Source organism: Petaurus breviceps, unplaced genomic scaffold (assembly GCF_028583685.1).
Source record: "Petaurus breviceps papuanus isolate PSGF00001 unplaced genomic scaffold, PetGlider_PUasm1.0 183, whole genome shotgun sequence".
NCBI classification, from domain to species: domain Eukaryota; kingdom Metazoa; phylum Chordata; class Mammalia; order Diprotodontia; family Petauridae; genus Petaurus; species Petaurus breviceps.
The window spans coordinates 19,160,628-19,185,697 of record NW_027185791.1 but is presented as its reverse complement, the minus strand read 5'-3'; the positions used below and the strand labels follow the sequence as shown (position 1 = coordinate 19,185,697).

General features: G+C 38.6%; 1 protein-coding gene across 6 annotated transcripts in view; it reads right to left on the bottom strand.

The window, feature by feature from the left end:
• The window catches only part of DAPK1 (death associated protein kinase 1), a 257,163-nt gene that overhangs the window by 67,767 nt on the left and 164,326 nt on the right, over window positions 1-25,070 (bottom strand). For all 6 annotated transcript variants that reach the window (XM_069087981.1, XM_069087979.1, XM_069087980.1 and 3 more), the window contains exons 4-17: window positions 22,043-22,181; window positions 21,225-21,354; window positions 20,994-21,042; window positions 20,882-20,908; window positions 20,239-20,391; window positions 19,225-19,270; window positions 18,195-18,284; window positions 15,877-15,969; window positions 12,335-12,454; window positions 11,738-11,836; window positions 10,465-10,563; window positions 8,078-8,176; window positions 6,671-6,868; window positions 4,743-4,940 (exon numbers count right to left, since the gene is read on the bottom strand). In XM_069087981.1, the coding sequence (XP_068944082.1) occupies window positions 4,743-4,940; window positions 6,671-6,868; window positions 8,078-8,176; window positions 10,465-10,563; window positions 11,738-11,836; window positions 12,335-12,454; window positions 15,877-15,969; window positions 18,195-18,284; window positions 19,225-19,270; window positions 20,239-20,391; window positions 20,882-20,908; window positions 20,994-21,042; window positions 21,225-21,354; window positions 22,043-22,181 (1,540 nt within the window). The remainder of the gene's footprint in view (window positions 1-4,742; window positions 4,941-6,670; window positions 6,869-8,077; window positions 8,177-10,464; window positions 10,564-11,737; window positions 11,837-12,334; window positions 12,455-15,876; window positions 15,970-18,194; window positions 18,285-19,224; window positions 19,271-20,238; window positions 20,392-20,881; window positions 20,909-20,993; window positions 21,043-21,224; window positions 21,355-22,042; window positions 22,182-25,070) is intronic.

The following is a 25,070-nucleotide window of genomic DNA, read 5'->3' as shown; positions in this document are numbered from 1 at the left end:
CACCCAGAAATAACTGGCCGTGTAACCTTGAGCAAGTTACTTAACCCCGATTGCTTAAAAAAAAAAAATAAAAAAAAAGGCAGGAGATTATGGGCAATTAGGTGGCACAGAGCACCGGCCCTGGAGTCAGGAGGACCTGAGTTCAAATCCAACCTCAGACAGAACACAAAAACTAGCTGTACGACCTTGGGCAAGTCACTTTAACCCTAATTGCCCTCCAAAAGAAAAAAAAAGGCAGGAGATTTATTATTCACAAATTTAGGAATATTGTGAATTTAAGTTTTAAAGTAAATTGGTTAAAAGCAAATAACAACAAAACCCAAGTTTGACCCCAAATAAGAGATACAAGAAAAACAACTCTCCCCTTCCCACTTTTTATTGGTGGGGGTGAGGGTATGCACAGGTCCTCGAGGAATACTGCATATATTGTTTTCAGGGGGATATATTTTTGACTGATTTTTTCCTGTTTTTCTTTCTTTTTTAATTCTTTGTTATACAAAATGACTTTCTGGTGAGGAAGGAAGGCATGTAAGGAAAATACAGGCTCTGTAAAAAAAAAGTTACCAATAAAAACTTATTTAAAAAAATAAATTGATGAGCTCTGAATTTAGGTGCTGTCTCTCTCATGATGAAATAAGTGAATTATCTAGCATTTGCTTTCAAATAGCCAAACTTCTTTCCTAAAAGAGTTTTGGATAATGGATGTAAGGTTAGTTGCTCATTCAAATGGGCCTGAACTCTCAAACTGAAGATCTTCGTAAGAGAAGCAGATGTTATACTAGGGCAGTTTTAAACAAATAAAGAAAAAAAAAAACTATAACATTTGCATGACCATGTGTAGCTTTGCTAAATGCACTGATAAGTCTTCAGATATTAGTACAGAGCCTAGAACACAGTAAGGGTTTAATGCATGCTTATCGATTGACTGATATTCTAGGATTATTTTTTCAATGGATTTTTGCATACATACAAAAAAAAAAACCAGGAAGAAAAGTGAAGCCAAAACATCCCATTTTGAGAGAATGCATTTTTGCACTGGGTAGTGTGATGGCTTACGAAACTCCTCATTCTGGCCTTCATGTTACTGCAGAGCAGCATGAAAGCACAGTGTTCCTTCACCTTCACTTTGAGAAAGATATTTAAAGCTAAATGTCAGGCACTGTGAGCACACAGTCAACTAGCAGATAACATAATAGCAAGACTAAAGGTATCAAATTAGTGCCAGGAATTTTCTCTGAAGCAGCCTTTTATTCATATAAAGATTCCCAGGGGGAAGGCCCAGGCCTTACTGCTGTTTAATATTACATTTGGCTTCATTGTGAAGCTATTTTAAAATTATGTGACTGATTCAGCTATATTAGAATGAGACAGACTAACAAAATACCAGCAACTAATAGCATGGACCTGGTAGATTGCTTCTTCATGCTTCCTAAAATATGAAGTATATTCATTTTAATTTCCATTCTGCAGGATCCCATAATAAGTTTTAGCAGCAACATTTTTTAGGAGAGGCATAATTTCCCAACTGTCTCAGTAATTAGTTTCATGAACATAAAACAACCCATGATAAAAAAATAGTGTGTCTATTAAAATGTGGGCCTTCTAAAATATAAGTTCATTCTCAATGAAATAATTTTTCATTCTCTCTGGCATTTTTCGGGTTTGTTTCTGAGGGAAGAAAACTGGAAAAAAAAACCCAAATAAACCAACAGTGTTTGCTTTTCATGACTAAATAGTCAAGAGCTATATCCATGAATACAAATCGCAGGCTGGATTCTGGTTTACTTAGTAACAACACCAGAAGACTGTTTAGGAAGAAACGAAGACAACTCAGTTATCCAACTTCTGGAAATCAACACTTTGTACTTACATTACATGATCCTTCTGAAAATCTTTTATGTACACTTAATTCATTGTTATTCCTTTCTTTTTTTTATCTACCAGTGAATTTGATTTATATTTATTTTTAGTTTTCAACATTCATTTCCACAAGATTTTGAGTTACAATTTTCTTTCCATCTTTCCCCTACCCCCTACCCCAAGATAGTGGGGGGTAGGGGAGCCTACTGAATACCCCTTTCCCCAATCTGTTCTCTCTTATATCCTCTCCCATCCCCCCCCAACTTTCTAGTAGGGCAAGATGGATCTATATGCCCCACTGCCTGTATATCTTATTTCCCAGTTGCATGTAAAAAGCAATTTTTTTAAAGATTTGTTTTTAAAACTTTGATTTCCAGATTCTTTCTCCTCTTCCCCCCTCACTCACCCCCAATGGGAGGACATGCAATTCAATATAGGTTGTATATGTGTAGTTACGCAAAACATTTCCATAGTAGTTATATTGTGAAAGACTATCCCTCCATCCTATCCCGCCCTCCCCACCTTATTCTATTTTCTCCTTTGACCCTGTCCCTTTTCAAAAGTGTTTGCTTCTAACTACCCTCTCCCCCCAGTCTGCCCTCCCTTCTATCATCTCCCCTCTTATTCCCTTCCCCCCTACTTTCCTGTAGGGTAAGATACCCAATTGAGTGAGTATGTTATTCCCTCCTTAAGCCAAATTCAGTGAGAGTAAGGTTGACCCATTCTCCTTCATCTTCCTGTTCTTCCCTTCCATTGCAAGCTTTCTCTTGCCTCTTTTATATGAGATAATTTACCCTCTTCTATCTCTCCCTTTCTCCTCCCATTATATTCCTCTCTCACCTCTTGATTTTATTTTTTAGATATCATCCCTTCCTATTCAACTGATCCTGTGCTCTCCATGTATACATGTACACACATATACACACTCTCATATGTATTTATATACACACACCCTCCTATACATATATATATATATATATTCCCTTCAACTATCCTCATACTGAGAAGTCTCATGAGTTACAATTATCGGTTTTCTATGTAGAAATGTAAATAGTTCAACTTTAATAAGTTCCTTATGGTTTCTTTTTCCTGTTTACTTTTTCATGCTTCTCTTGTTTCTTGTATTTGAAAGTCAAATTTTCTGTTCAGCTCTGGTTTTTTCATCAAGAATGCTTGAAAATCCTCCATTTCATTGAATGACCATATTTTCCCCTGAATGTTCTTCCTTTCTTTAAATTATTCAGAAAATATGTTTCTTAGTCTTACAAAATACTTAGAGCAAAGAAAATACATGTGATTTCCTCATGGCCACGTGAACACTCAGTGGGGAAAGCTGATTATAGATAGAACTCAAGTCTTATGATTTACAATTATGTCCTTTATTGCAATAGGGCTGATCACAGGTTATCAGCCTAGGATTTGACAAGACCTCAAATCCCATCCAGTCCATCTCTCTTATTTTCCAGTTGAGAAAACTGAGGTCCACAGAGGGACGGTGACTCGCCCAAGGTTACACAAATATAAGGGCATGTAAAATGTCAACATTATTAAGGACTTTGCCTACTTTGTGTGCTAGGGACTGTGGCCAGAAATGTAAAACAAGAAATTTCAGCCCTCAAGAAGCTCACATTCTACTGGGTAGGGGTAGGGCAGAGACAGGGAGTGATCTGTGATGTCTAATAAGAGGCAGGGGTAGAATCTGAATCCAATTCTGGTTCAGGGGTGGGGAACCTGCGTCCTCGAGGCCACACATGGCCTTCTAGGTCCTCGGGTGCAGCCTTTTGATAAGTCCAAGTTTTACAGAACAAGTCCTCTTAAGGAGATTGTTCTGTGTTCTGGCTTCAGACAAAGGGCCGCACTCGAGGGCCTAGAGGGCCACGTGTGGCCTCGACGCTGCAGGTTCCCCACCCCAGCTCTAGTGATGCTCCTTTTTCACTGTATTTTTCATTTAGTCTTTCTGTAGTGTTAGAATTCCTAGAGTGATTTCAGTGGGCTGGCTGTGACATCTACGAAAATTAAAAACCACAATACCGGGACATGCTCATGCTTCCCACTACCTAACACCCCCAGGTTGCCCAGACTGCATCTAGTTAGAGGAACTGCCAGAGAGGGCCTGTTTCTCTTCCTTTCCCTTATTCTCTCCCCCTACGACCATGCCCAGACCCAAGAGGAACCACTAATGGGGTTGCCCAGTTTCCCTTGCCTTCTCTCCACCCTGCCCTTACCCAGACTCCCAGGAGGCAGCAGGGAATGAAGAGTATCAGGGCTGTTCAGAGTACTTGGCTATGCTGGGAGTCACCAGCTACAAGCCTTCCAGTGAGATGGAGGACCATTAGCCCTTGCCATCTGCCCTGCCCCTTCAGTCTACAGTCCTTGTTTCTACCTCCAGATTCCAAGGCATTGTCATCTTACCAGCTGGTGCCCCTAAGGATCTCTAAGCCTGCCATCTCCCCTGCAGCTGAACTTCTTTTGTTGTCTCCCTAAATGGAGTGAGTTCGAGGAGAGCAAGGACTGCCTTCGCTTTTCTTTTTGTGTCTCCTTGTGCTTGCCATAGAGTTAGTGATTAATAAATGCTTCTCAAACAATCTATCAATTCATGGCAGCACACAATGTATTTTAAAATAAGCCTGGAAAAGCTTGCTATTATAAGGAATTTAGTTTTCATCACTAGTGAATTAAAAAAAATAGTGAAGCAATTTAAATCCTTCCATATTTATATTAATTACTAATGAGTTAATAATTATTTTATAATAATTTTTGTGCTTTTACATGGATTCTATTTACTTTGCAAAATGGAAGGAAACAGAAAGTTGGCAAAAACCCAAAGCAGTTAAATTTAAACGGCAGCCAGTGCTCATGCCGTCATTTTCTCTCTTGCTTACCTTGTTAGTGACATCCAGAACACAGTTTGCCTCACACAGTGCCACCACGATGGGCACATTGCCATCCTTGCAGGCCACGTGCAGCGGAGTATTTCCATGTCTGTCTTGGAAATCAACAAAACAGCCCTGACTGATGAGGGTTTTGATCACTTCCATTTGACATCGTCTTACTGCGAGATGAAGAGCTATGTGTCCATCCTACAAACAGACATCACAAATAATGAAACATGAATATGGCTAAAATTTCTCACTAATTTTTTCTCTCCATTGGCCCAGTCTCATCGGTGACAGAAACTTACTGCTGTAGAGCTTAAGGGATAACTTTAAAAAATAGTAGGGGTAGGGGTGGCCAGGTGGCTCAGCGAGTAAGAGCACTGGCTCCAGTGTCGGGATGACCTGGGGATCAAATTTGGGCTCAGATACTTAGCACCACACCCAGAAATAACTGGCCGTGTAACCTTGAGCAAGTTACTTAACCCCAATTGCTTTAAAAAAAAAATAGTAGGGGTAAATTTAAATCAGGAAGGTGGTGAATATTTGCTGATCAAGCTGCCCATCTGATTTACTTATCTTTGGGTTTAGGGTAGTGGGTATAAGCAGACTGCAGGAAATGACTAATTCAATGACATATTCACAAAAAGTGCTGAGAAAGAAATATAGGTCTAGAAGAGGAAGATGGCCAGTCACATGGTGAGAACTATACAATAGATGAATACCTTCATGTCTACACTGGTAGTCTTAAAATATTTAAAGATCAATAGGATGCATTGGGAAAATAGATTTTTAATAAGGGACTCTTGGAAAGATTTGCATGAGAATTGCACAGGATGAAAAAGCATGGAAGGGTTATGATCTGCACCTGTGGAGAGAATGTTGAAATGAAAGAGATCCATCCAACTAACAACAAAGTAATGTCAGGGCAGTGGCCTTAGATGACTAGAATATGCCTTTTAAAACTATCTGCATCATCACTGCAAACATAGTGTTTAGTACTTAAATGCTACTTTCTCATCAAAGATCTTCAAAAAGTCATAAAATATTAACTCAGCAATCCTTATCATTTTGCTACGGGGAAAAGAATGGTAATCTTTTCAGTTCACATCAGGAGAAATTGCTATAGTAATATGAAGAGCCTTCTTGAGGTCACATTGTGGAATGTGTGGCAAAAGGGTATATATAATATGTCTGATTCTCTAGATTATTGCATAAGTCTATAAATCTTACTATTCATAATATCAGAAATAGATCCAGTATTTGCACTGTAGGATTTCTCATGTATGGGAGTCTTGGGTTTGGGTTTTTTAAATTATTTTAACTCTAGACCAAGTGAATACTTCATAATATGGCAATAATAAAATTAACCATCTGGCCTGTATCCCACTATACACTCAGGGACAAAAGGTTCTCATTTTAAATAAATGTGTACTAAAATAGATTGTGTCAAAATTTCTGTATTATAAAATAAAATTCCATTACTTTCAATTTCATTTTTCTGAATGTATTATTTTTCTATGAAATATAAAGTATCTAAAGTAAATGAATTACCCTAAAAATCAACAGTATTTTGTCATTTGTAAGTTCTAATGAAGTTCATCACTTTGTGGAATATTTATTACTATTCCTACTCCCCAAATTAAAAAAAGAGAGTGGAAAAGAAAAGGAAACATTTGATTAATTAGAAAATCTACTTCATAATGAATGTCAAATGTTAAAAGGAATAAAATAAAAAAAAGATGAGTTATTTTTAGGAAAGGTCAAAGACATGCTCCTTGGAGCAGAAAACCCTAGTCTATTTAAAAGATTATAGCTTCCTGAATTTGAGGGTGTTATTTTAGGAAAAGTAATTTGGGAGCACAAGGAATTCCTCACCACTCTCATTGGCCACATATAATCTCCCACTAAGTGTGAGTCAATCACCCATCACTCACCTTGTCCGTTGCATCAAGGTCAGCCCCGTGTTCTGCGAGGCATTCCACAATATCGTGATAACCCCTGGCAGACGCTGTCAGCAGCGGAGTCTCTCCTTCTCTGTTTTTAATGTTCACGCTGCAACCGGCCTCACAAAGTGCCTTGGCCACAGAGTAATAGCCATGCCAGGCAGCACAGTGCAGAGGGGTTTCTTCTTCCTGGACAAATTGATGAAGGCAGTAGGAGAGAAATGAGCCAAAGGAAGAGGAAACACATGCTATGTGCGAATTTATTCCTCAGTGGAAAAGCAGGCTGGGGACGTGGAAGGAGAAGAGCTTGCATTGACTGTAATTGGATAGTACTTGAGTTACCTAGTATTTACTTATCTGTGTAAATGTTATATCTCCCCCTCCCTGGCCTCAAACATAAGCTCCATGAACAGTTTTTATCTTGTTTTTTCTATCCCCAGAGACTAGCACAGCACCTTATACTGAGCAGAAACTTAATAAATGCTTGATCAATGAATTTCACTAAGAAATAATACAACTTGAGAACGCCACTATTAAGAAATACAGTACCAAGGTGACTAGGTGGTACAGTGAATAGAGCACCGGCCCTGGAGTCAGGAGGACCTGCGTTCAAATCCAGCCTCCGACACTTAACACAGTAGCTGTGTGACCTTGGGTAAGTCAACCCCAATTGCCCTGCCCTACCCCCTCCAAAAAAAAAAAAAGAAATACAGTACTCCCCCCCCCCCAGAGAGGTTCCAATTGTGTACAACTCTTTCTCCTTTTTCATTCTTTTTTCAAACAGAACAACTTTGTAGATTTCTGAACCTCTTGATTCTACAGTCTCAGCAAGTTAGAGATAGATGGCTAGACAGAGTCCACTGACATTGCCAACTAAGCTCTGAGCAATGAAAGCTTAGAAGTTAGTGAATTTCTGCTATTTTTCTTGAAAACCAACTCATTTGCTTAACCCAAGATTCCTAAAATTAGAAGAATTCACTCAGATGATTATACTTCTAACAGCATCCAGTCACAATACTCTTTGATGTACCCAAAAATCACCTAAGTGTAAATTACTAGGGAATTTTCTTCAGGCTTTTTGTGAGCCAGAGATTACATGCTTATAAACCATGCGTGTTCAGGAAGGTTGCTAGTTGTGAGGCATGAAAGGCTGAGGCTTTGATCAACACTATAAATCTCTAAAAGTGATGTTACGGAGTTTATACCTTCAGGCAGCCAGGTTATAAAAAAGAGAAGGACGTCAGCATGATTTCCTGCCTTCGGGAGCTTACAATCTAAGAGGGGAACCATGAGCTACATGAACATAAAAAGGACTTTCTGGTCGGTCTAACAAGCAAAAATGGTAAAACAATCCAGAGTGAGATGGCAATGTGAGCATGTCAGCTCATGATGACCCACCTTGTCCTGAAAATCTGGATTGGATCCAATGCTGCAGAGTAGCTGCACCACATCCACATGGCCATAGCGAGCTGCTACATGAAGGGCTGTTTCTCCAGACTGGGAAAGAAGGAAACAAAACACTGACTCAAAGGCAATGTCTCTCCACGTGACATTTTCAGTACCACACAGCACTTGGGGATCACTGTTAGTGACGCCTGTACGCTCACTCATGAACATATCGGTTTCTACTAGATTCCCTGTGGTTGCATCAGTAACCAAACTAATCTGCTTCATCTAGACTGTTCTCTCTGTCTGGGGCAGAAATGAAAGGACAGAGTGTACCATTCTGTGGGGAAGGCCATTCATTCACAAGTACTCATTTTATCGTGCAAGTAATCATGATACCAGCACCATCCCCTGGAAGAATAAGCCTTGGCAAAATCTGTCTTTATCTTTCCTTAAACACTGGGGTCATTCGCTAATTTCTTTAAAAAATGAATACACACAAATGTTTTTGTATCTTTAAGAAATCTTTTATTGTTGCTCAGTTTATTTTTCTCAGTAGTGTCTGACTTCATGACCCCATTGGGGGTTTTCTTGGCAGTGATCCTGGAGTGATTGGCCATTTCTTTCTCCAGCTCATTTTACAGATGAGGAAACTGAGCCAAACAGTTAAGTGACTTGCCTAGGGTCACACAGCTAGTAACTGTCTAAGTCCAGATTTGAACTCAGGAAGAGGAGTCTTCCTGAATCCAGGCCTGGCACACTATTCACTCTGCTACCTAGCTGCCCTAAGAAACCTTAGATTATATTAAGTATAGCTCCCTCATTTTACAGACAAGAAAATTGAAGCCCAGAGAAGATAAAGGACTTGCTCAAAGTCACATAACAATATGTAATAGAGCTGGGCATAGAAGACAGGTCTTTTGGGTCCTGCAATCCAATCTGTGCTTTGCTTCATTTCACCTCACCACATCACAATGGGGATATGTTCTCACTGATTGCTGTGTCTTCCATCTTGTGTTATATTTACATTTGAAGATGTATTTCCCATCTTTATAGATTTAAACACATACGTATGCACATCTATGTGTAACTGTCTTGATGACTTAAGTCTAGATAGGCAGTACAGTGCCCAAAAAGACCCAAGTTCAAATCTGGCCTCAGATACTAGCTGCCTGATCTTGGGCAAGTCATTTAACTTACATTTGTCTCAGTCCCTCATCTGTGAAAAGGAGATAAAAAACAGTACTTACCTCCCAGGGTCATTATGAAGATCAAATGAGATAATAACTATGAAGTGCTTGGCACAGAGTAAGTGCTACGTAAACATTAGTTTTATTATTTTCATCAGAATCTTTTACATTTACAGATAGGTTTTGTGCATGTCTATATGTTTATGTAGTTATCTATAACTGGAAAGGAAATACTTGATTGCTGATGATGAAAACAAGCCTTGCACCACAGAGTTTTGAGATCTGGAAGTTTGTTTCAGCTCTGCCATTAATGTAAGTAAGGGTGGCCCTAGTCACTTAATTCTGCTTAACTCAGTTTGCTAATTTGAAAAAATCTATAAGAATTCTGTCTCTCTCTTCTTCATAAGGTTGCTATGAAGGGTAAATGAAATCATATATGGAACTTAAGCATTCTAAATGCTATTATTAGGAAGTACTAGATTTGGAGTCAAAAAGACTTGGCTTCAGGATTTCCTCTGATGCTTACTAGCTGTGTGACTATAGACAAGTCATGCTACCACTCTGCCTCAGGTCACTCTCCAAAACTCTCAGTTACAGACTGTGTGTGATCTGTGATGGTGGATAGAATTCCCATGCAGGAAACAAAAATCAAGGGTCCTTGATGTGTTGACCTATCTACTGGAAATGGTAGGAATCTCACTAACTCAATGATTTAGTACCTACCTGCCAAAGAATTTGGTGTATATGCATGATCTTACTAATTCTCTCAATGCTTCTAGGAGGAAATTCAATATTTTAACTACTTCACACAACTAAGAAAATGGAAGGAACAGTATTGAAAATACTTAGCCCATGGTAAGCAGTGAGTCAATGAGAAAACACCAAATGAAGCCCAGTGCCCTTAGCTCAGAACCAACCCAGTGTTCTGCCCACTAGAACATTGCCATGTTTTTTGTTTTTCCAAGCTGAGGGAGAACTATTCACCATCTGCATAACACAGCCGCTTGGCAGATTTAACCAAGCCGGCTGGTTTCAATATTATTGCAAACTATCAGTCTCAAATAATGTGCAAATTAAATTATTGGCAAGGAGATTTTAGTCTTTACCATTTGTCCTTTGAGTCATTTTTCACACAATAATAAGCAGCATCCAAATATTCACCTTTTCATCATATGCTCTAGTTACACTTCAGAAGATTATTATCCTTACCTTATCTTTGACATCCAAAGGACATTTGTTCTCATTGAGAAATTTCAAGGTCTCTACATGACCATGTCGAGAAGCCCAATAGATTGCATTTGATCCAGCCTGTTCAGAAATAATATAAAAGGTCAGTCCCAGATAGCTGATGGCCTCTCTTCCTGTACAAACTCATTTTCATCCAGTTACTGTCAAATATATCAACAAATAAACAAGTCAGACATTCCAAGTAGACTCACATTAAACTTTGGTAAAAAAAAAAAAAGCGTAATAATTTGCTGGGTATACATTTCTAGTTTAAGAAACTAAGACCAAATTTCTTAAGAATGCCTTTCCAAAGACATTAAAGAACTCATCCTAACAACTGTACAATTAACGGATAATCATTGATATGTTAAAGAACATAAGCAAAAATATCCCAAATTCTAAAATGATACAAAAAATGATTCCTTGAATGACGTAACAGTCAGTTATCAGGCATCAATATCACCACCACGAGAGCCTTCTCACAGTGTGTGTTTTTGTGGAGACACAGCTTCAAAGACTATTATCGTATTTATTGCTCTTTCACTGTTGCCCTAAAAACATGCTGGCAAATTGAATTTCTGGTAATGTGAAATAAATAATGGAAACTTTCCCAAGCAGGATATTTAACATTATTCAAGAAATATTATGAGTGAGAAATCAAATCTGGCAGTTTACAAAGAAAAGAACAAACAGCATAGCCTGGGAGTGAGAGCTGAGGTTTCACAGACGCGGGGTTGATCGCGGACCAGAGACTCAGAGAAGGAAGGGGGCTTATAAGCCATCGCATCTTTCCCCCTTATTTTACAGATGAGGAAACTGAGGCCCAGAGAGGTCATGTGACTTATCTAAGCAGGATTCTAACTCAGGACTTTTTTTTTCACTGAGTCTAACACTCCCACTGCACCGCATCTGATGCTTGCTGCCAGTCTGGCAGAGCCTCAGGTTCCTCATAAGGAAAATGGTGGTGATAAATGCTTGTGCTTCCTCAGCAGGAATTGTGTAAGCTATGAAGGGGCGTATAAAGAGCACTGTCATTACTGGACACAGCCGAGGGACAGAGCATCTCACTTCACCTATAGGTGGATTATCACCGAATGTTTAAGTAGTATATTTTAATTTATGAAAATTTGTAAAATGAACTAGGTACAGCTGGAGCTTTCCCTGTTGTTTTTAAAACAATGTGACACTATACTTCAAAACAAAACATCCCAACCTCCTCACTCTTCATTCATTTGAAATAAAACAAAGTTATTACCTTATCCTGGACATCTATCTTTGCCCCTCTCTTAATGAGTAATTGCAGCATCTGAATGTTCCCACAGCCAGCAGCAATCAGTAATGGAGGCGTCCCATGCTGAGAATAAACAAGAAGAATACGCTTTTCAAATACTTGAGGTCTGGTAAGAAGAGAGTGAGCCCACTTTTAAATGTTAGTATCAGTGTCATAACTTTTCCCATCAGCCTTTTCCCTATACACTCAACAGCAATGTAGTCCTGCTTCCTCATAACAGAAGTGGAAGATGATCACACATCTTTCCCTGACCCAGATTCTTCTTTTAGATTCAAGATTTGAAGTGACATTTTCATTTGCAAGAATGAGTAGCTTTCAAATTTTGCAGGCAGAAGCACCATCATTTGACTCTCATGTGCCAAAAGGGTCTGTAGTTCTTGTTGAAATCAACTTGTAAACTAAAGTGACTTTGCCCTGGAGTTTGAGGGTCTCCAACTAGCTGGAGATGGGGGAAGTCAGCTGCACTCCTTTCACCTCCAGCTGTTCAGGCATATCCTGCTTTTAGCCCTTTGCCACAAGATGACATCTAAGTTAGATCATCCTAAGAGAATCATGTCAGACCTTGTTAGGCTGATTCACATCATAGTTAGTCAAAGAGCCCAGAAGGTGCTGAAGCCCAGGAACGTTGTCATCATTGATGGCATGAATGACTGCTTTCATCACAAAGGAATCTTCTTCATCCTTGAAGGAAACAGATAAGGAAAAAGAAGAATAAATTGACATAAACACAAACACACACATGCACACACACAATATAAACACATACATATATTTTTAAAATCAATGAGAATATAAGCGCTTTTTAAAGGAAAGGTATAAGGTATAGAATTGCAATTCCAAGAATATCAGAGATAATGAAGGGAAACATGTACCCAAAGCTATAATACACTTCTTTTAAAAAACAAAATTATTGTTCCCTTTTGTTTTTACATAATTTTCATTGCATTATATATCCTTCCCTACTTCCCCTCCTCATGGGGCTATCAAAGAATAATGAAGAAGAAAAAAGAAAGAAAAAATAAGCATTTCAGAAAAAATTCACCAATATAGCAACCGAATCTGACAGTATATGAAATGTTTGCCCCCCATAGTCCTCCAGTTCTGTGAAGAAGGAAGGAGATGCATTTTCTCAACTCTTCTTTGGGACCAAGCTTGATCATGTAATTATATAACATTCAGGTTTTTTTTTTTTAAGATTTATAATGTAGGGGCGGCCAGGTAGCACAGCGAATAAGAGCACCGGCTCCAGTGTTGAGATGACCTGGAGAGCGAATCCTGGGCTCAGACACTTAGCACCCACCCAGAAACACCTGGCCGTGTAACCTTGAGCAAGTTACTTAACCCCAATTGCTTAGGGGCGGCCAGGTGGCTCAGCGAGTAAGAGCACCAGCTCCAGTGTCGGGACGACCTAGAGATCGAATCCCGGGCTCAGACGCTCAGCACCACACCCAGAAATAACTGGCCAGGTAACCTTGAGCAAGTTACTTAACCCCGATTGCTTAAAAAAAAAAAAAAAGATTTATAATGTGATAGTGATTATGTATCCTGTTTTCCTGGTTCTATTTCCTTCACCTTGTAGCAGTTTATACAAGTCTTCCCATGTATCTCTCTATTCTTCATGTTCACTGTTTCCCACGCTGCAGTGACGTCCCATTACTTCGACATACCATAAATTGTTCAGTGATTTTCCAGTCAATGGGCGTCTATTCTGTGTCACTACAGAAAGTGTTGGTAATTCCTTGAGTGTGGGGACTTTTTTTTTTACCTTTCTTGGTATCCCTGGTGTCTAGCATGATGCCTGGAACATAGTAGGACTTCATAAGTTCTTGCTCACTGAGTGATGTGTTAGGCACCTTTCTGTCTTTTACCTTGTTGGGACATAAGCTCATGGGTGGGATTTCTGGCCCAAAGAGTTTGGAAAGCTAGTTTATTCCACTATACACTGACAGCGCCTCAGAAATTACAACTTATATGGACAGCGAGAAAGGAAGCAAATTCAGGATTTAGTCATTTACAAAATCAACTACAACTCTTTGTTTATAACAGGATCATGTCAATATGCCAACCTCAGCTACTGCTATGATAAATGCAATAGGAACCTTCGAGATACAACCTGGTACTGTGGGAAATCCCTCTCACTATGGAGTCTGAGGACCTGGATTCAAACTGGTCAGTCACTTAACTTCTCTGGCCTCACTTTTCAGAAAAAAATTCACCAATATAGCAACTGAATCTGACAGTATATGAAATGTTTGCCATTTGGGAAATGGGGGCAGTTGACTAGACAGGCTCTTGGGTTTCTTGGAGCTCAACTTTATGATTTTGCAACAACTTAAACTATCTTTATGAGTAAGGAAAGGGCAAAGCAAAAGACCATGGCACTTGAAAACAGTAACAATAATAATAATTATGATGGTGATGATAATAATAACTAGCAATTACATAGCACTTTAAAGATTGAAAAGCACTTTCTATACATTCTCTCACTTGAAATGAACTCGTGCTATCTCTACTACATTTACAAGTCAGGTTATGCTAAGAATGAGGCATGTTAAAAAAAAAAAAAGATGGCCAGAAATTTGAAAAAATTAGCAAAACAAAACTATGCTCAAATTTTTGAATTTATAAATCTGTGACCATGTCTTCCAAGTATAAAAACACTGAAAAAAGAGTATATCTATACAGACCTTATAATATAAGGGGCTGTTTTTTGGGGGGCAAAATACCAGATGCACCTTTCTTTTTGATTTTCTCTATTCTGTAGCCTTAAAAATCCACATGTAGGTTTTAATAATGTAGTTATTTACTTTATTCAAGAATAAAGTCTACATGAAGGTTGGTTTTGTGAGCTCTTAGTTACAGTACACACTTTTAGATATGCCATTTCTGTTTTTATATTGCCATCAAAAATGCCTCACAGAAAATGCCTGTATATGAGAAATGAAAGAAGAATTGGGTTGAAAAAAGAAGAGAAATAAAAAAGAAGACAGAAGAGGAAAGAAAATGGGGGATGGAAAGAAATGAGGAAGAAACATGAAACTTCTAGAGAACCTCCTTGTAACTAACATAATAGGAAGTAACTCTCTGAATGGAAAATAGTTTTACATGATACATAATAGGCTTTTTTATATTCTGCCTTGGCTGACATTAACCCTGCCAATAATTAACCTAAAAATTCTAGCTATCATTTTAATCTATACAATTTTGCTCATTAGCACCTTATCTTAGACTACTAGTTCTCACTATTTTTTCTTCCCCTCCCCATTATTCATTCGATCACTTCCTATTCTGAATCCCTTTTCTTTAATTTTATGTTTCCTCTTATTCTACTCTGTATGTTCAGTATCTTGGTTAGTGTTGGGGGAAATCCAATGTCAAAACAGAAGCCATGGAGAGAATTCCTGAATGCCATTCAGTAACCACGAAAATATTAAGTTGCAACAAGCAGGACAGTTCCCATAGAAAGCCTATATCTGGAGGGTTCCTGTCCCTTCAGATCTAACAAAAAGCCCTGTTGTTTGACTGTCAGGGGGAAAGGCTCATCTAATTCAGACGTTTAGAGTTTTATCAGGAGGGCTAATCTGAGATTAGCTTTCAATTTGGATTGGGGGGAATCTGTATTCACTCTAAATGGCCTTTGGGCAGTGAGTACATTGTTAATAAATCAAATGTAGCTTTGGCAATAAAGCTTCATAACTCCTCTTAGGGCATCACAGCAGCTCCTCTCACATTTTCTTGCTCCCCTGGGGTGGTTTTCTCTTTCTCTAATACTACTTATAATCTGAGATTGCACATTATCAATGGAAGCAGATAGCTCTCGTTTTACTGGCTGTAAATGGCCAGGAAACATAAGGCCCTTTTAGAATGGACGGATTCCTCCCTTTAGCCACTCTATTAAAAAGGAGGGATGGGGAGAAGGGGAAACGCCAACCGTAACAAAGAAGAAAATGCAGAAGAGTGTAGTCCATTAGTCTCTTCTCAAGGGGTACTGCTATGTTGTTCAGGTTCTAAGCTATTTCAGGCTGCCGAGGAAAGGTATGGCTTAAATCTTGTACACATGTGAGATTAAGAAGAGACCGTACGGAAGCCAACATGCCGCTTACCAGGGTATCGTCACTTCTGGCGACGCTCATGTTACTCCTAGACAAGAAGGATCTGGACAATCTTTGGCACAGTGATATCAATCGAACAGATTGCTTCGAAGAGTCCCATGCACACACACAAAGAGAGAAAGAACATATGAGGTAACAAGGCTCAGATTCATGTGAATTAGGAGCACTCTGAGGCAGCTCCCAATGACACTAGAAATGGCTGACAGCAGATGAACGCTCTGCTGACCTGGGAGAGGATGCGAAGCAGGACTAGAAGCAGTGAATTCTATGGGTCGATGAAGTGAACAGTATTCTGCTCCCTTAGGAAACAATCCTACAGGGTATTTAAAACACATATGAATGTGCTGCAACAAAGGTTTCTCTTCTCCTTGGTATTTCATTGCATTATAGAGTTGGAACCCCATTTCCCTCTCAGTTCACATTGGAAAGTTTCTTCTTATGAATGCTATCTGTACCACAATTCAGGCTTTCAACTTCTCTTGGTTAATAAAGCACAGCCTGTTGTTCGTTAAAGGTAAAAACAATACATGAGCATTAATAAACTAGGAGACCATGAAAATTCATCAAAGGGCAGAAATCCATTGATTCACCAACAAAGACAGGATTCATAGGATTTAGAGCTTGAAGAAACTCTTAGTTTCAAGTCCAACGCCCAAATTTTACAGATAAGTAAACTGAGGTCCATAGTGGTTAACAAACACACTCAAGGTCATACAAACTCATATCCCAAGACTGTTTCCATTGTAGCACACTGCCTTCAGGTAAAAAATTGTTGATTTGTACAAGGAAGACTTTAACATTTAATGACAAAGGCAGAAGCAACATGGTAAAGGTTTATGCATCTGAAGCATTTAATTATTCTTAGTAAATTCTGAACCTCGACAGGAGGACCAATGCAAAATGAGGCTGAGATTCATTGAGGTGGGGGGAGGTCATATCAGCTGGAAATGAATGTCTCCTTGCTCCCACGCGGTACCTTTAATGGTGATCTCTTAAGCTTGGATTTCCTTAGGGGATGCAAAAATGAGGCACATTTCAAGTTCGATATAAAGAGGTCTGGATTTGTAAGTAAAAGGTGTACATTTGAATTCCAGTTTTGCTACCCACTACCTGGGAGAGACTCTATAGAGTCCCTCCTTATTTGTAAAACAGGGGTTGGGCTAGATTATCCTTGACATTCCTCTTAATTTTAAATCTGTTAGCCAGTGATCCCAGCATGGAGTCAGGGCCATTATGCTTAACTTTTGATTTGATTCTGAATGCCACTTGTTATATTATGAACCTGAAGGCTGACTTAGGCCTTTTATTCTCTTTTGGGGTTTTTATGAAAACAATCATACTCCACATTATCCCTTAATGGGAACAGCAAAATGAAGAAGCAGGTGGGTTGAAGTAACCAGGCAGGTTATGTTCTTGTGTTGTGCTGAATTTTTTGAGAATTTGTTTTCAACAGCAACGGAAATACTAATCACAAAACAAAAGGAATACTTTTAGCTAATAGTCCAAACACTCTTCATTTGAATATTATGTTACTTAAAATAATGAATAAATAAATTAAATGGACAAATATGTCTCTCTTCTTGGCAACAATATTTTATGATTAATTTTGAGTTTGTTTAAAGTCTATGATGTTTATTACCATAATAGTTAACAATGCAAAATTCCAAAAGTAGGAGATTAAAGGGCGGCCAGGTGGCTCATTGAGTAAGAGCACCGGCCCCTGTGTCGGGATGACCTGGGGATCGAATCCAGGCTCCGATACTTAGCACCACACCCAGAAATAACTGGCCGTGTAACCTTGAGCAAGTGACTTAACCCCAATTGCTTTAAAAAAAAAAGTAGGATAGGGGCGGCCAGGTAGCACAGCGAGTAAGAGCACCAGCTCCAGTGTTGAGAACACCTGGAGATCGAATCCCAGGCTCAGACACTTAGCACCCACCCAGTAACACCTGGCCGTGTAACCTTGAGCAAGTTACTTAACCCCAATTGCTTAGGGGCGGCCAGGTGGCTCAGCGAGTAAGAGCACCGGCTCCAGTGTCGGGATGACCTGGATCAAATCTGGGCTCAGATACTCAGCACCACACCCAGAGATAATAACTGGCCGTGTAACCTTGAGCAAGTTACTTAACCCCAATTGCTTTAAAAAAAAATAAAAAATAAAAAAAAGTAGGAGATTAAGGTTTAAAAATTATTAAATAGTAAAAAACAATCAGACAATTTCATTTTACATGTTGTCAACAAAAAGCATAACAGAATTTCAGAGTGAAAATAAAAATAATTACTACTACCACTTTATGCAATATACTTACCTTCCATTTTTTTCGGGCTGCAAACTTTTTGAATTTTTCCATATTTACTGCAGATGCTTTCCTGCTAAGTGCTTGTTGACTATCTTTAGGCTAAACAGAGAGTGAAAAAACATAAAATTTAAAAGAATTCTTCCTACATCATTTTATTGTAATGAAGTTTTTTATGTATTCTCATATTTCATATTATTCAGTATAGACATGCAGCTTATTAAAACACTTAAGAATGGTTTGGGGGTGGGAACTTGGAAGTTATTTACAAAAAGCTTATGATAGCATGGAGAAAAGAGTCACCCTAATAGGGGAAAAGAAAATGCAGATGAAGTTGAATTCCAATCTAAAATTTAGGAGGTGTATATAAGAAGTGGAAAGGATTCACTGTAAGAAAGATTTAAAATTATATGACTTTAGCAAGGGAAAAATATTATCTAAGGTTTCTACGTGCTGAATATTTGTGTAATGCTTTTTCATTTGATGTCTCAAGGTGTCTAACAGACAAGCTATCTAAACCTTCTCTACAATATCTAACTTCCTTCTTTTGTAGCTCTGAAAGACAGTCACCTAGGCTCTCCTTTACTATCTTTGTGACAGAAAGGTCAACCATCTTCATGGACAATCTATTCTCTCGTAATGGCAACTTTAACTGTTAGATCAATCATTGTTTTTGCTCAATCAAATTTGCCTCTAATATCTTCCCTTGATTAGTCACAGTTATGTTCTATTCTACATGAAAAACCTTCAAATATATGAAGAGCTATTTTTCCTTCATTCAGATTTTTCCTTCCTTTTCTCTTCTCTATGTTGATAAGCACACTTTATTCCTTCAACTATTCCTCTGTAACAAAGGCTTTTCACCTTTGTGATTGCTTTCATCTGATATTTGAAAATATGTATCTGGATAAATGGATACATTACTTCAAATGTGATCTCATATGATATGCAACAGAAAACAATATTCATTTGCACCTTTATATATGAGTTAAAGATTTTAAAATCTAAAAAGATTTAAAATATGACATCATACAACACTTACCTTAATCCAAGGATGCTGCAAACTATCTTGAATTGTCATTCTTTTCCTTTTGGGAGGAGGAGGAAAAAAATGTTTTAATTAAAGTGGCAAGCATTAAGGTTGTCTCAAGGCAGACACAGCAAACCATACTGTTGTTCAGTCATGTCCAACTCTCTGTGACCCTAAATTCGGGGTTTTCTTGTCAAAGATATTGAAGTGGTTTGCCATTTCCTTCTCCAGGTCATTTTACAGATGAGAAAATGGAGGCAAATAGGGTTAAGTGACTTGCCCAGGGTCACACATAATTGTCCGAGGCCAGATTTAAACTCAGATCTTCCTGACTCCAGGCCTGGTTCTCTATCCACTGCTATACCTAGTTCCCTGGCAAGCCATTATAAAGAAACTCTAAAGTGCTGCCTACACAAGGATGGCAGGCTTTATAGAAATAGGCAAATCATTTACCAAACCAGGAGAAGAGAGCCTGTGCCTGTGTCGAGGATATCACCTCTTCAGAAGCCATTTCACATAGTATGCTTTCCCTTTGCCAACAAAGAAGCAGCCAAGCTTTTACTAATGCTAATTAGGACTAGCTAATATACCGTGTTTCCCCGATAATAAGACGCTGTCTTATTAATTTTTTTTGGAAAGAAAAACACCAGAGGGCTTATTTTCAGGGGAGGGCTTATGTTGTCCTGCCTCAGCTCTCCTCCGCGGCACTGCTCTCAATGGCGCCAGCAAGCAAATCACTGGGGAAGAACAGGATGACGCGCTCACTGCTGCAGCTCTGATTGGATGCAGCTCGGAGCGCAGCGTGCGTTTCACGGGGGGGACAGTGCATACAGAGGGTACCGTAATGTAGCATGTAGCGCAGGGGATCACCTTCACTACAGCAGCGATCTCAATAGGGCTTATTTTCGGGGGAGGGCTTATTTTCGAGGAATCTTACACAGTAAGGGGAGGGCTTATTTTTGGGATAGTTCTTATTATCAGGGAAACATGGTACATCCCATACAGGCAGGGACAATGGACACTTACTTTGGGTCCTTAACTAGAAGTCTTCTTATGAAGTCTTTGGCTAGACCACTGGTATTACTGAAGAATTCTTCCTCAAATTCATAGTTCACAGCAGATACATTTGCCAATGTTTCCTGCTTTGTATCACCAAGGAATGGTGAGGTACCACTGAGACTGTAAAAATAAAAATGGAATTCAGGACATTTATAATTACTCCCCATGTACCAAGCTGTTTTTTGTACCTAATAAGGGAAGAATGGAAAAAGATTATTTCTTTTATGTACAAACATGCCACTTTAGAAGATGTACCTTTTATAGCACGGTTGATTATAACTGGCAAAAGCTTTGACTTAATTCGAAAGATTCATTTAAAAAAACAAGTTGGATCAATCTAGTCATCTAGAAATCCTTTCAAAAATGTTCTCAGTATGTGGCCAACAGCAAAGCTTTCGTTCACTGTGATGTTACAGTCTTGGGATAACATTTAGAATCAGAAGTAAAAATTTAATTAACAAAAGGTAAACATGTTACATATTGTAACAGAATACATGTCCCTGTTCCATTTAATATTAAGCAGAATGGCCAAACTCAGATGAACAAAATGAGATAAATAAAATTTTCAAAGAAAAATGTGCACCTGTGTTTTGTGAATTTGGGTACTTACAGAATATAGGTTATTACACCAATGCTCCTAGGAAGGAAAGAAATATATATATACATCAGAAGGGTAATGAAACAAACCAGAAAAAAAATAGAATCATAGAAACGTTACTTACCACATATCTGCCTCAAGACCAAGAGGTTCATAGTTTACTATTTCAGGAGCTAAGAAAAAACAAACATGTTTTAAGTTCTGGAAGTGACCCAATAGTTGCTAATATTATGTAAATTTGAAACAAACAGTTAAAAATTATTCTCTTAAAATCAGAGAAGAATGAGAAATGTTTCTATGGAAAAATGGTTATTCTTCTACCATAATCTAACGCCTACAGGAACATCACACTCACCAACAAACTCTGGGGTCCCAAAGATATTTTTAAATTCATTTCCAAAGTCAATTTTGTGTGCCAAGCCAAAGTCAATTATCTTGATCCGAGGTTTGGGGACATTCCTATCCAGAAGCATTATGTTTTCAGGCTTTTGAAAAGAAAAATTAAAAGCTATCATACATTATTCTGAGGAAATAGCTACAAAATATTTCTTACCCTCTCCCAAAATAACTAAAGTGCTTGAGTGTTGGGATCACGTCTTATGTTTCTTCATATTCCTCACAATGTCTTGCAGTGAATAGGATAGGTCTATTCTGATCAGCTAGTTAACTGAGAAATCCAACCTGGCCCATCACGTTCTGCTAGATGCTATGACATCCTCCAATTTGGAAAGTTGGTATGGGCATGTGTAGAGCTAGAAGGAATTCCTGTGGCATCTAGAATAACTATGAGCTAAGTAGATGGAACTACTTAGTGGCTTTCAGCCTTTATCCAAGGAAATGTTAGCAGCCCAGAGGCAAACTGAAAGTATTTCCTCAATTTAATATATATTGTGTACCTACTATGTGCAAACACCTGTACTAGACTAATACAAAGAAGCATAAGACACAATCACTGCTTTCCATGAGGTCTCAAACCTTTCCCTAAAAAGAGGTGACAGACTGCTATGTATTTTAATGTTTTTTAATTTCATTTGGTAATTCCATTCATTAAATTTTTTATGTGAAATCTATTTCACCCATAGCTTTCCTTGAACTGTCAGTTTTTAAAAATACCAATAAAAAACAATTTTTTAGAAAGAACTTCCATACCTCGCTTTACAGATCGCACCATACCTTTAGGTCAAAGTGAGCAATGTGCTGGGAATGGAGGTAGTAAACGCCATTAAGGATTTGTTTGAGAAATTCAGTTGCTTCTTCTTCAGTCAAAGATTCTTTTTCAGCTAAAAAGTCAAAGAGTTCTCCCCCTGCAACCCTGTGAGAAAGGAAACCTTTACTGATGTATATTCCGAAATGACATTAATTTCTCTTTTGTTTAGCTTCTTTCACATACATATGACAGAATATCTGCAGCTCAAATTCCAAGTCTGAAAAAAAAATGAAGAATTACGACCTGCTCAAGCCAACAAAGGGCAATATGGTCAGCTAGGTTGTCTGGTAGATAGAGCACTGGGCCTGTATTTAGAAAGACTTATCTTCCTGAGTTCAAATATGGCCTCAGACACTTACTAACTGTGTGACCCTGAGCAAGTTACTTAATCTTGTTTGCCTTGGTTTCCTTATCTGTAAAATGAGCTGGAGAAGGAAATGCAAATCACTTCAGTATCTTTGCCAAGGAAACCCCAAACAGGGTCATGAAGAAGAGTCAGAAAAGATTAAAAAATGCCTGAACAATGAAGTCAATATGTGGGAAGTCAAAAGTACTTTTAGACCTGAATTGTACATCATCACACATTATGACTGAGAAGAGTACTTTAGAGGCTGTTGGGTTAATGTGGAAATGTCCTCCCTAGAATGGAGAAGGGCAAGATTAAATTATTTTTTTGAAAAAATTTTAATTTTTAAAAGTCATGTCAAATACATGGATACAAAAGATAAACTAATTTTGCTTCATGATTTATGGTATATCTGCCTCTCCAGAATTTAAGATGATGATCTGAAAACATGTATAACAGAGAACTCTTCAAAAAAGTAAAATTGGGGTGGCTAGGTGGCACAGTGAGTAAAGCGCCAGCCCTGGAGTCGAGAGGACCCGAGTTCGGTTCAGGCCTGAGACACAACACCCACGCAAAAATACTAGCTGTGTAACCTTGGGCAAGTTACTTAACCCCAATTGCCCTCCAAAAGGCAAAAAAAAAAAAGTAAAATTGATTTATCAATATTTTTATATAATCTTTGTAATTTAACTACACAGGGAAATGGTCATAACTCAAGTCATGTCATATAAGTCATAAGACAAGGTACATGTTAAGTAAATTACCTTTTATTAGGGAAGACAATTATTGAGGCTGTGTGTGTATAGTAATCTGTCTGCACTTATATAGATATTGGTGTTTGTTAACTTAAAAGGGGAAAAAAAAGTTTTCCTAAAAAGCAAATTCCAGATTTTGAGATTTTCCCCTTACATGCCATAGAATGATTACATAATATATGAGTATATGTAAACTTGCAAGTATATTTTTTTTATATCTTCCTTCCTGAAAAGTTTCCCTTGATATTTAAAGATGTTCAAACATCACTTCCTATCACTGGGAACCTCTATCAACTGCTCTAAAACTCATATGAGACCTGAGAACAGAGGCCAGTAAGCTCAGTAGCTCTGCAAAAGAGAATATTCAGCTATACCGGAGGCTAAAATTATCTGAATCTGTCTGTCCTCACTCTGTGCCTCTCTCCGGCCCCCTTCAAATCCCAGCTAAAATCTTGTCTTTTATAAGAAACCTTTCCTTATTTAACGCTAGCCCTCACCCCTGTGATTACTTCCCATTCATACTATGTCCTGCTTGAACATTAACTGCTTCCATGTTGTCTTCCACATTAAACTGTGAACTTTTTGAAAGTAGGGATTATTTTTTTGTCTTTCTTTGTATCATCAGCAAGTAGCACGATGCCAGGCACAGAGGGAGAGCTTAATAAATGGTTTCTTTTGGACCTGATAGTAAATACATTAAGGAGGGAAGATGAGGGAGGGGCTGAACACTTCTCCAGTTGGGGAGGAGCAGCGCCGACACCATGAGTGAAATCAGAGCCACATCGAGTGAGTGCTGAAGTCTGACTAGTCTCCGATGCCTCACCATGACACAGGTGAGACTGGGCTCTTCAAAGCTGTGGTAAAAGGGCATAAGCTACGACAGACCTTCAATACTGCAAGGATTTGTGATGTCACTAATGTGGCTGTTCCCTTCAGGGATACAGATTACAATTAATTCCTCCGGTCCATCCTTTCTTCTTTTCTCCTCCCAGAGACTTGCCATAGAGAGTCCCTTATCACACTATGGTCTCTTTTCGTGTTCTCCCTACATATCTAAGGTATGTGAGGCTGTCCATGTGACTGGCCCATTTTTTTTCTCGTCCTATACTCTTCTGATAAACTCCTTCACACTACTTTTCCCATGTAATTCTCTATTTGACATGTGTTGCTGCCTCCCAAATTTAAAAGGCTTCCAAGCCTAGCAACAAATTATTTGTCTATCCTCCAAGGAAAAGCCTAGCTAAGTGTGGTGAGGCTCATCATCAGAGGCTTGGCAACCAAGATGATGAATTTTTATTTTTGTGACTGCAATTAACTGCCTAGTTAATTAGTGTGGAAAAGGGTTGTGAGCCATTTAAGTGGAGGGAATTATCTACACTGATAAAGCCCAGGATCCTTGAATCATTTGTAGGTCACAGTTGAGAATGAAAGCAGGAAGGAAGCATGGAAAGTAGATATTCCAACCCCATCATTTGGATAGGAGGCAACTGAGAACCACCATGTGGGTGAATGAAGAACTGGGAGATTACAGAGTTAGAACATCCATTAATGTAAATACTGAAGACTCCTAGTTTAAGGACAAGAGTTGAAGAGAGGAAGATTGAGCCAACTGCTAAACTCCTGGAGAAAGGAGGGAAAATGCCCTGGGTTCTAGTACATATTAGCCACCATGGTCTGCACTGGGTCAAAAATGTTGATTGAGTGGACTTCACAGGAGGTGAAGTTAATGAGTAATGGTAATATAGAGAGAATGTGAATGCAGCAAGAATGGTCAAGGAGAATTTCCATTCCCCTTCCAAAGAGCAGCATATTAGGGAGTGTAAGAATAGGTAGTGTCATTGCTGAGGAGTATGGTTGGGAAGGTACTATATTCAAGGGTAAGACAGGTCTTAG